At 35.8% G+C, this 12,040-nt stretch overlaps 1 protein-coding gene across 4 annotated transcripts in view; it reads right to left on the bottom strand.

Annotated features, from left to right (window-relative positions):
• The window catches only part of MAP7D3 (MAP7 domain containing 3), a 34,316-nt gene that overhangs the window by 21,571 nt on the left and 705 nt on the right, over positions 1–12,040 (bottom strand). For 3 of the 4 annotated variants that reach the window (XM_023757640.1, XM_023757645.1, XM_023757662.1), the window contains exons 2-6: positions 8,282–8,380; positions 8,103–8,186; positions 6,625–6,788; positions 2,905–3,019; positions 2,263–2,367 (exon numbers count right to left, since the gene is read on the bottom strand). In XM_023757640.1, coding sequence (XP_023613408.1) covers positions 2,263–2,367; positions 2,905–3,019; positions 6,625–6,788; positions 8,103–8,186; positions 8,282–8,380 — 567 coding nt within the window. The remainder of the gene's footprint in view (positions 1–2,262; positions 2,368–2,904; positions 3,020–6,624; positions 6,789–8,102; positions 8,187–8,281; positions 8,381–12,040) is intronic. The other variant, XM_023757652.1, reaches the window with a different exon arrangement.

Raw genomic sequence — 12,040 nt, 5'->3', positions numbered from 1 at the left:
AGACCAATATAAGAAAAAATGTGATGCACGCAAACTGACTCATGAAATACCTCATAAGCAATCTTTGGAAACTGTACAAGTCCTAAAAGTACAAATAGCATAATGTAAGTATGAACAAAACAAATATCACTGTCAACATATTAAAACTATAATATTTAGACAAACTGGAAATCTTTCTAAGTTAATCACTGCTACAATTAATTATACTACTTTAAATTAGATCCAGAATCTTTTTTTTTTTGTACTGGAATTTTATAGCAATTACCATTGTTCCCAAAACTGTCAAGGCACCTAATAATATAAAAAGCACTTTTTAATTCAAATTATAATTACACCTATTTCTCAATTCATAAGGTATAAAAGAGGTATTTCTTCCTGTTAATGCTAAGTTTGAAGGAATGTTATAGAATGTTTACCATGTTTTTTTTTCCTGCCAAGACCATTTCTATTTTTATTTCCAGAAATAAAAAGGACTTTTTAAATTGATGGGTATGCTTACCTAATCCATTTCAATTATCAGTGAGTAGCACCATGTGTTAGAAGCCAGAAATGGTCATTGACACACACTCAGATATTGAAAATAAGGAATACTAATTAAAAGGGCAAACACCAGGAGCAAAGGGTATTTGAAGTAGTCATAGTAGATAAATTCATTGGGGTTTTAACTATAAAAGCAGAACGGCAATTACACGTGCCTGTCAACTTTACAAGGCTGTTGTGAATAACAAATATATATAAAGAAGATCAATTTGTTGACTGCCTTTTCTATATGTATATATATGTTTTTCCTTAAATTTTCATTTATTCATGAAACTTAATGAAAATTGAATGACTAGCTTAACTAGTCCCTAGAAAAAATGATTTCATTTATAGGTTAGAAAGAATAAGAATTAATTTTAAAATAAATTATTGTGTCACTTAACAGTGATGACTTTTGGTCAAAATGTTTCACATTCTCAATGTCAATAATCAGAGAAATGCAAATTAAAACTACAATGAGATATCACCTCACACCTGTCAGAATGGTTATCATCAATAAATCAACGAACGTGTTAGCGAAGATTTGGAGAAAGGGAACACTAGTACATTGTTGGTGGGAATGCAGACTGGTGCAGCCACTATAGAAAGCAGTATGGAGTTTCCTCAAAAAACTGAAAATGGGACTGCCACTTGATCCAGTGATCCCACTTCTAGGAATATATCCTAAGAACCCTGAAACACCAATTAAGAAGAATATATGCACCACTATGTTCATTGAAGCATTATTTACCATAGCTAAGATTTGGAAACAGGCCAAGTGCCCACCAACAGATAAATGGATAAAAAAGCTGTGGTACATCTACACAATGGAATACTATGCAGCTGTAAAAAAAAAAGTCTCTTAAGTGAAATAAGCCAGTCAAATAAAGACAAATATCACATGATCTCACTTATTTGAACAAATAATGAACAAAATAAATGAACCAACAAAATAAGTCAAGAGGCATGAAACAGACTGACATATCTCAGGAGGGAGGAGGTGATGAGGAGATAAACTAAAGAACTTATATACTTATATGCATAGCCCATGGACACAGAAAATAGTGTGGTGAAGGCCTGGGGGTGGGTGGGGACTGGGTAGAGGAGGGAAAAGGGTGGAGGGGATATGGGGGACATCTGTAATACTGTCAATAATAATATATATATATATATATATATATATATATATATATATATAAAATTTTTTTCAAGTAATAAAAAGAAAAACAAAATATTTTTTTACATTAGGCTACCTGAGCCCAACAAACCCTTCTGATATGATTAATACACAAATCAGCCCAGCCGGCATGGCTCAGGTTATAACCTCCTGGTTATGTTCCCGATTAGGGCACATGCTCAGGTTGTGGGCTCGATCACCAGTGTGGGCATGCAAGAGGCAGCAGATCAATGATTCTCTCTCATCATTGATATTTCTAGCTCTCTCCTTTCCTCTTTGAAATCAATAAAAATATATATCTTTTAAAAATACACAAATCACAAAAAGAATTTATACTAATATTTATATGATATGTTGATTTTATATATACATACATTGATAGTTATACTGATATATTGATGAAAATACAAAATAGTAATGACCATCTCTATTGTAAAACAATGTGGTACTCTTCTGTAATATATCTAAATGTGGCACAATCTAAAGAAGTGGTACTGTAAAAATACATATAAAGAATTGATTTCGTTGATTTGAAATTCAGTGGAATACATGAAATAACTACTTACTCTTGGCAACAGAATTCTGAACACCAGGAGATGACAGTGTCACTTGTTTGTGTGATCCAGAAGTATCCTGTTCTAGTTTTTCAGTAGATACAGACCGTTTCTTGACTGAGAAAAGACAGAATTTTTACTGCACTCGTATTTTTAAAAAGCATCATTGGCTGAAACAGAATGAGTTCGTATGAAGTTCTATGGAGCCTAAACAGGCATTAATTAAGTACACAATGTGAGTCATTCCTTAAAAGCTATGTAATTTAACTTACTTTTTATGAAATTGTGTAGAGTATGTCACATGTAGCATAATTTACAGTATGTTAATAGTGAACAGGGCAGAACTAGTTTATTTTAAAACTATCATTGGAAAGTGTGTCAAGCTTGTTTGTTATTAATCAATTTATACTAACTGCAAGTTTAACTGTGTAAGACTTTGAATATACTGGATAAAATAAAGTTATAAAATTTGTACCTGTTTCTTCTGCAATCTCACAACACAGGTGAAATACTGTGCATGTCAAAAAGTACATTGGGGCATTTTCATTTAAGATACAAAACTCAAAACCTTGTGGTAAATGCAACCTTATACTAATAGACAATATTTAAACATCAGCATGAATGAACTTAAAGTTTAATTGTTGTATTAATTACCCGTTTTACTTTCAGAGTTCACTGTCATAGAGCCTTCCCATGACCATCTTTTTTGACGTTGTTCAATACGATTGCTCCGCTCCAATGTACGAGAGACAACAGCTTTGAATTTCTCCTATTTAAAATAAATGCAATAGTATGGTAGTTCCCAGAGGGAAGGAGGTGGAGGGTAATAAAGGGTAAAGGGAGCCAAATATATGGTAACAGAAGATTAATAGAGTTTGGGTGGTGACACTCAATGCAATATACAGATAGATCATGTATCATAGAAATGTACACTTGAAACCTACATGACCCTATTAACCAATGTCACTCCAATAAATTTAATAAAATAAAATTTTAAAAAATTAAATAAATGCCAAATTCATTATTAAATGCCAACAATTTTTACATATTCTTTTTAGTGGTTAGTATACTTTTGATCTGTGGGTTATAAAACAACACCATCATCAAATTTTTCTATCAGGAAAATTTCTTTTGTATCAGGTAAAAGTTAAAAATAGAGACATGTCTCGCCTGTCCGGTGTGGCTCAGTGGATGAGTGTCGACCCATGAACTAAGAGGTCACTGGATCAATTCCTGGTCAGGGCACATGCCCAGGTTGGGGGCTCCATCTCCAGTAGGGGGCGGGCAGAAGGCAGCCAATCTATGTTTCTATCCCTCTATCCCTCTCCCTTCCTCTTTCTCTCTCAAATCAATTAAAAAGAAACATTTAAAAATAGAGACATGTCTCAGCTATCAATCAATATCAGTGCTTCTACTGAATAATTAGGTTTTAATCTTATAAATCTGAATCAAAGAACTGTGCTTCCCTCTGCTTATATCATTAGGAAAATTAGAACCAAAATTTGTAGCCTATTTCTACCAACTATACAAAGACTGAGGGTCCAATTTTGTGTTTACTAATCATACATTATGTTCTATTATTTTCCCCTCTGCTTGATTCCCTCAAGTACCCATCACCTGGTTGTGGCATGTATTTTTTAAAATATACCCATTTATAACATTTTAAATTCTGGTGTTAACTAATTCAGTTTTAAAAAAAATAATAAGTGTGTTTGTCTTGAGCTCAACTTCAATTTAAACTTCTCAGGATAACAGCTACACAAATGTCAATGTCATAGGGTAGCAAAACAACTCCACTGTCAGAAATGAGATGGTTTTCTTTACTCAGATATTTTTCAATATCTGTGCTGAAATATACCAGATGAAAAAAAATCAACTTCAGGACCAGGTTTTCTATTTTTTCCTGACATCCACTGTTTCTTAGCAACACCATCCTTACAATGTCCCCACCGTTTCTGAGGGCAAAGAGGGTAAACATAACAGGAAAATGGAGAATCATCCGTATCCTCTGAGAGAAGCAATCACAATTCTTGAAATAAAATTTATTTAAAAATGCATCTACAGGCAGTATTTTAAAATTACATTTTTACCAGAAAACTGTCCTAAATTACTTGGAAACCAGAATTTCTAAAAGCAGAAATTCATCTTGTATTAGTTGAACATTACTGATTTCTAAGAATTCTATCCTGCTATTTCCAAATGCATTGATTTCCAAATGAACCTGTGCTCTCAGGTTCCTTCCTGCAACTGTGGCTCAGAAATATCTATCATCCTTCCTCAGCACCACCGAGTTTGGGGTTTTCCCCTGATCTACCTGCAGCCTACTTATAGTGTCCCATGTCCCTGCTCTACTCCCTTACATTAGCTCTCTGGTGTTGCATCTTTTGGCCTTGTCTCGTCTTTCTGTCTCTTTTCCTGCCATGTTTCTGGCTTCCTTTCTGTCTAAGGTTTCATTTTCTTCTCTTCTGTGTTATTTCTCTGATTCCTCTTTCTCTAAGATGTTATTTTTTTTCTCAGTCCCTGAGACTGCCTCTCTCCTCCAGGGTCCCTCCCCAACTCCGCAGTTTTCTGTTTTACTTTATTTGGTTCTATGTCTCTACTTAGTTCATATTCATTCTCATTCATTCTCTCTCTCTCTCCTTTCTCTTTAACATAGATAAATAAATTAAGGAGACATCTCACAGAGGAAAAGGAAATGACCGAAATTCTAAATGAGAGTCCATCAAATACTGGAATGTGAAAAAAGACAGGATAAGAAACCACAGAAAAGGCTCAGAAAGACAGAGAAAGTGATAGTGGATCACAGATGGGGAAGAAATGGCACAAGGACAGTCCTAGAATAAGAAAGATTCACAGCCCTGGCCGGTTTGGCTCAGTGGATAGAGTGTCAGCCTGCGGATGGAAAGGTTCCGGGTTCGATTCCTGTCAAGGGAATATGCCCAGGTTGCAGGCTCCATCCCCAGTAGGGGGCGTGCAGGAGGCACCCAATCAATGGTTCTCTGTCATCATTGTTGTTTCTGTCTCTCTCCCTCTTTCTTTCTCCCTGAAATCAATAAAAATATATTTTAAAAAAAGATCCAAAGATGGAGGTAGGGGTTGGGAGTGAGGCACATGCAAGAGTAACTGTGTGCACAAGGAAGGAGGAAAAGTGAGCACCAGAAAAAGACACAGAGAAGAAGACTCATGGGGGAGAAATGGAACCAAAGAAAAAAGAAAAAGAAATGTAAAAATTGGAGCAAGAAAAAAAAAAGAGAGGAATATAAAAACACACATACTGAGAGAACAACAGGCAGAAAGTGCAAAGATGAGCAGAGAAAAAGAGAGAAACTAAAACAAAGAAAAGTGAGGCACTTCAGACAGAGAACCAGAAGACAGACTACGACTTGCTTAGGGACACTTGAGAATCACTGGAATAAAGAAAAGAGAGTATGCCCGCAAGAAAAAGAAGGGTGTCACAGAGAATTTGCTGGATTCAGAAGAAAGAGTCAATTTACTCAGAGTAAAGTAGTGGAATGACCTACAGGAGAAAAATTTGGTGTCAGAATCATACAGAATGAGACAGGAGCCAGATGTCCATGTATAAGTAATAAAAGACAAACTGAGTAAAGAGGGACAGAAGGGAAAAAGAGGGTATCACAAAGGCAGTGACACATGCCAAGAGAGTGCCAAAGACACTATCAAAGAGTCCAGAAAGGAAAATAGAGCAGTGGGCCACAAAACAGACAGAAAGAAGGGAATGTGACAAATGAACTAGAGGGAGGGAGAAGGAGAGGGACACAGAGAGTGTGTGTACAAACAAGAGGGAATCAGGTGAATGCATAGCAGTAGATTTGGCTGGGACTCAGTCATGCAATTAGAGTTGTAAGAAGTAAGCCCATCAGATGGGGCCTTGTCAGGGAGGGCCAGACTGTGGGTCTGTGCATAATAGGAACTGGGCCAACACTGAAAGCTTTCTGGTAGGAGAGAGAGCCTCTCAGAGTAAACCCCAGGCCACAGGCACCCCGTGTGCCATGTTCTGAAGGTGGACAGGGTTCTTGTCCTGGATCTGCAAGGCTCCTCTTTACCTAGGCCAGTGGGTCTCAATTCTCGGATCTGATTGGGACAGCAGCAAGAGTCTCTAATATTGAGGGGAAGAAATGAAGAAATGGGATTGGTTCCCTTCCCACAGGTTGGCCCAGTAAAAGGCAAAGACAGGCTTAAAAAAAAGTATTCCGCCCAGTCAGCATAGCTCAGTGGTTGAGCATTGACCTATTCTATCTCTAGCTCTCTCTCCCTTACTCTCTTAAATCAATAAAAATATATTTTAAACAAAATGTATTGCAGACCCAGGCAACACAGTATATCATCTGATTAATAGGCTAGAAAAATATGTACCCTTTCTTCCTGTAATTTTTGTTTTCTCTTTTCTTCAACAGATAGTCTTCGCTGTTCATCTTTCTGTTTTTGTTCACGCAGCTTTCGTTGTTTTTCTTCCATCTGTTTTTCATACTGGATCTTGGACTTTCTTTCTTTTTCAAGTAGTTGTATTTCTTTAGTAGCTGAAATATTCCAAATACAAAGTATAAGATCCAGAAAATATTAGTTTTCCACATTATACACAAAGGAGAAAGTCAATATATCTCATTTTCTTTCTTAAAAAAAACAACATGCACCTAATAAATATTTATTGTATATGTGTGGCCACCAAACAAAAACTCCAAAGAACTAAATTAGCTTAGATGACTCTCATCCTGTCTGAATTTAAATTTAAATTCCAAATTAAAGAAATGTAGTTTCACACATTTGACGTTTCTGCTGATTTGAGCTAAAGTTAAGCATTAAAACAATAATTTTTAAAGACTACATGGCCAGAATGGATTTTTTTCCCTTCAACTAGGAAAGTTCTTTTATTTTATTTTTTTTAATATATTTTATTGATTTTTTACAGAGAGGAAGGGAGAGAGATAGAGAGTTAGAAACATCGATGAGAAAGAAACATCGATCAGCTGCCTCCTGCACATCTCCTACTGAGGATGTGCCCGAAACCCAGGTACATGCCCTTGACCGGAATCGAACCTGGGACCTTTCAGTCCGCAGGCCCACGCTCTATCCACTGAGCCAAACCGGTTTCGGCATCAACTAGGAAAGTTCTTTTAAAAGCCTCCTCATCTATACAGGCCATATTAAGCATGCCAATCATGGGCTTTGTCACATACTACATTTTGATATTTTCCTATATTCAAATTTTCCCTAGTTTAAGCTTGGAGAGCATCTAGCAGTTATAAAATAGTCTCCGGCTTAGAGTTAGGAAGAAACAGCTCCTTATCAAAACAGTGGTAATTGATATTCCATTTGAATACTAGTAAAGTTGGGCAATAGTATTGTCAGTGGATTTGTAAGACTAGAGGAGAAAAATACACAGTTGAAAAAGCATTTTTTCAAGGTGTAAAAAGATTATACTTTTAGATCTCAATTGATCCACAGTTACACTTGAGAAGCATAGCAATCAGTGAAAGATTCTATGTTAGGATTCTTAGCAGCTTCATTTTCTGAAATGAAAATTTAGTATTATTTTATTGAAATCCCATGCTGCTGTTTCTACAAATGTTTGAGATATTCATACCTTAGTTCTCAGAAAATTAAAGCTAACAGAAATTACTACTTCAAAAACTAAACAACCGCAGTTAAATTTTTTTCATGGGCCTTCTTTATCTGATTTAATACAAACATTTAACCCAATATAATACATAATGTAAAAAGTAAGATCTATCATATAATCAGACTAGGAAAAGTAAGTAAAAACCAATTTGGAAATATATAACCTTAATATAAAATTCATTCATTAATTTTTTTTAAAAAAGTCTAAAATATACCATCCTGTTGTCTTCTTTTTTCTTCTCTGCGCTCCTTGGCTAATTTTTGTTTTATATCATTTTTAAGCACAGATCCATCTAGCACTAAAAAAGAAAAGAATATAGTTAGACATTAATAGGATATCAAATTTTAATGATATGCTACTTTGACATCTTCCAAAGCTTTCTAGGAATTATACCTGGTTTACATACTGATCTTGTATTTGAGGATTGGGGTGGAAGGGAGCTAAATCCACTCTGATTGCGTCTTTCTTGAGCAATGGCATTAGCAGCAGCTACTAAAATACAGGGAGATAAATAAAAGGGATTGGATATTAAGATTACAAACAGCTAATACAGGGGGCTGCAAAGCACAGCCACTTGTGTCTTTGATGATAAAATGTAGCATATCTTCCATAAGGGGAAGTCATAAGACATACTGAGTTCATGATGTTCAACAATAATTTCACAAAAAATTAAAAGTGTGTGCTGTGGATGTGACAGCATAACTGTGACATAAAGAGAGTTGTTAGTGGAAGTAGCAAGACAAATTTGTGGATGAGTAGTAGCTAGTGATTAATAGCTGTCAGAAATGCATCAGACAAAGACATTCTGCCAAGTACTAGAAAAACTGAGCTGGCAAGGAATTGGAAAAAATGTTTCGCCATAACCTGGGACTTTAGAAAACATTTGGAGTTTATGGATATTAATTTGGAAGCCAAAGTGTCAACAGTGATATCCTCAGAGATCGGCCCAATATGAAGGAGTACATTTATAAATGACCTAGATCAGGGGCTTTCTACACTGGCTGCAGCCACCTAAACTGCTTTAAAAAAATTAGCAATGCCTGCCCCTCCCAGCCCCCACTCTCTGGGGGGTGGGACCCAGGCCTTTGCAGTTGCAAAAAGCTCTATTCTGATGCATAGTGAAGGTGATGAACCACTCAAGGAATTTCCAGTGATGGCATTACTCTAGGTAGAAAAATGTCAAGCAAACAAATGTAAATTATACAATACAAATTTACATATGTCTTGTGTAAATAGGTAGAAAACTGAGAAATAAACTTCAATAAGAGGGATGGGGGATGGGTGGAAAAGGTGAAGAGGAATATAGTCAATAATAGTGTGATAAGTTTATAGGGTGACACATGATTACTAGATTTAGTGTGATCCCATTGTAAAGGTGTATAAATATCAAATCACTATATTGTACACCTGAAACTAATATAATATTGCATACCAACTATTTTTAAATTTAAAAAATAAATAAAATAAACTTCAATAGGGGTATAAGATAAGGGGAGCACAATTTGAGAGAAAGTAAGAAAAACTACAATTCTAGCGTGATACACATATAATTTATTATAAAGGATTTCCTGAAACCTTTAATTCCATGTATGGCTGTTTCTAAAATTCCCCCCAATACTGGGCATCTTCAGGAAGGATCTGTAGAATAACAATGAAAATTCTTTTCTAACTTTGAATGAAAGCATAAGAAATATGGCCCCGTGATACTGCATACACCTCTGATTTCTATATATCAAGGAAAATATAACAGCTGAAGATGGGCAATGAAAACAATTAAGGTAACAGAGGTGCTGTCCTTGTACTCATAGAATGAATGGACTCTGAGATGTTAGTTCCCACTGAAGAAAGATATCTGGGAGTCATTTTACAGAGTAACCTTGAAAAGTGACATCATAATGGCTGCCATAGGGATCACCATTTCAAAAAGGAAAAAGGATTTTTTTACCCCAGAGACCTAACAGCTCAGATAATACATGACCTAGCTAAATTTGAAAATTAGACTCTTCTCACCTTCCTTAATAATTCAACTACTGGCAATTTTATAGACCACAATTACCCTTTCAATTTGAGTACTAGTGTATTAAGAAAAATTCTTAAATACAGTCTAGAAATTAATCCCTCTACATACTCCCTCCAACTTTTTGCACATTCGGTTTTCTTAGAAGTCTCAAGGAAAGTCCATATTTTGGCACAATTTAGCTAACCAAAAGGACAATTTCTCTCAAAATGTACAATTTTATCAGGTTTATAGATTTCATTAAACAGAAGTAACCTTAGAATTAACTATGGAGGGAATAATGAACCAAATCATATAAAGGTTAATGTGGTAATATAACATCAACCCTGATTTTTCGATCTTTATATCCAAATTCCTACTGGCAATAAATATATTCACCAAAAGGTAAATAAAGCATTTACCTTAAAAAAAAGAAAAGAAAAAAGAAAGCACTATTATGCTGGGGCTAAGACAGGACTACATTTAAAGAAAAAGTGTAAAAGACATTACAAGAAGAAAACCAATCTCCTGTGGGGAAAATTTACAATTAATCATGCTATCTAGCCCAATATAAGCCTCAGAATTAAATGAAAAAAATATATAGGTGCCACTAGGATGCCCAAGTTAAAGAATGCTTACACTTACTAGGTTTTTAAAAGATGTCATTGAGATTCTGAAGCCCCCTTTGCACATAAAACATTTTAGCTCATTACTGACTTCATGTAGAAAATTTCTGCTTCTCTCTGGCCCTCTTCCTCAATACATACACATACACACACAATCACATACATACATACAGACACACAATCTGTGTCACTAGAGTTCTGCTCCATTAGGGCAAACTAAATGCAAGAAAGAACACAACATGACTAGTAAAGAATGGTCATCTTCCTAAGACTGCACACAAGCACAACCAACCCCAAATGCTAAATCCCATGAGATGTCAATGATACGCACCCCATACTTATTCAGCAATACTATATTGATTGCCACAGAGGTTGCTCTTGAATCCCTCCCAGAATTCAACATAAAATCTGTAGCCCTACCTGCCCATGACCTTTCGTCCCCATGATCCTTTCTTCTGTACTCATCAGAAATATTAGATCACAAAAACTACTATTTTATTAGGTAGGAAAGGGCATAGATTGCAAACAATGATTGAACCGGGTTTTTTATTTTTATAAAAGGGTTACGGTTGTGGCAGAGAACCATACTATGAAACTGGTACAGATTAAAAGATTTAGTGCTAGTCACTGTTATTTGGGCAACAGAATAAAAAGAAGCAACTCCTACAAAGTGCCAAAACATCTCATTGACTCTGTCCCCATCAAGAAATGCTGAGACCAGGAAGGCAGTTCTGGTTTAGCATGTGATGCTTTCAATTTCTATCATAAAATGGGCAGCAAGGATGTTGGTCAACTAAGATTCTGTGTTAAGCCTTTTTTGCATGGCTTTTTGTAAGTTTTTCGTTTGAAATACTGTCAATTCAAGCAACTGTCCTATACCAGATTTTCAGTTACTTTTCAAAGTTCAATACACAAATGTTTTGGGGGATTATCCGGAATGCTGGTTATTTTAAACCAATGATATAAAGCAATGTGAGAGAGCTTTAGGTGTCCTTAAGCAATAACACAAATGTGAATTTATTGCAAACTGTCTATTTAGTGACAGAAAAGAGTTTTCTCCCGATGGAAAGTGTATTTGCTTCTGACACATTCTTTGGGGAGTTCATTCAGAGCGTTCTGAAATAACATAAATCTAAATTAATTTTTCAATTGCAAATGAAAAAAACTCCCTAAGGATTTCAGTAAAAATCAATAAGATGTTTTTATTCAAGCTCATACAGGAGGAAACCACCCTGAGAGCTGGCGAAAAGCAACCTGCTACAAGCAAGAAATGCTACTTCCCTCAGGTAGTGAAACAGTCTCGTGGGCTAAGAAATGCGATGCCAAATTTTTCAAAATTAACGATTGGGGGAGGGGATCTTTTTGGCGTTGGGGTAAGTTTAGGAGAAGTAATCAGTTCAGCCTAGGGTCTGCAGATGTCCCAGGAAAGGTGACATCTTGGCGGAGTCTTGTGAATCAGGAGGTAGAGAGAGCCAAGTTTCACCCACTGAGCTCCTCTCATCGACTGACAGGAGGTGCAGAGTAGCTTTT

The sequence above is a fragment of the Myotis lucifugus genome, unplaced genomic scaffold, assembly GCF_000147115.1.
Source record: "Myotis lucifugus unplaced genomic scaffold, Myoluc2.0 scaffold_2, whole genome shotgun sequence".
Taxonomy (NCBI): Eukaryota; Metazoa; Chordata; class Mammalia; order Chiroptera; family Vespertilionidae; genus Myotis; species Myotis lucifugus.
The sequence above is the reverse complement of the archived record's forward strand: the minus strand, read 5'-3'. Positions and strand labels throughout refer to the sequence as shown.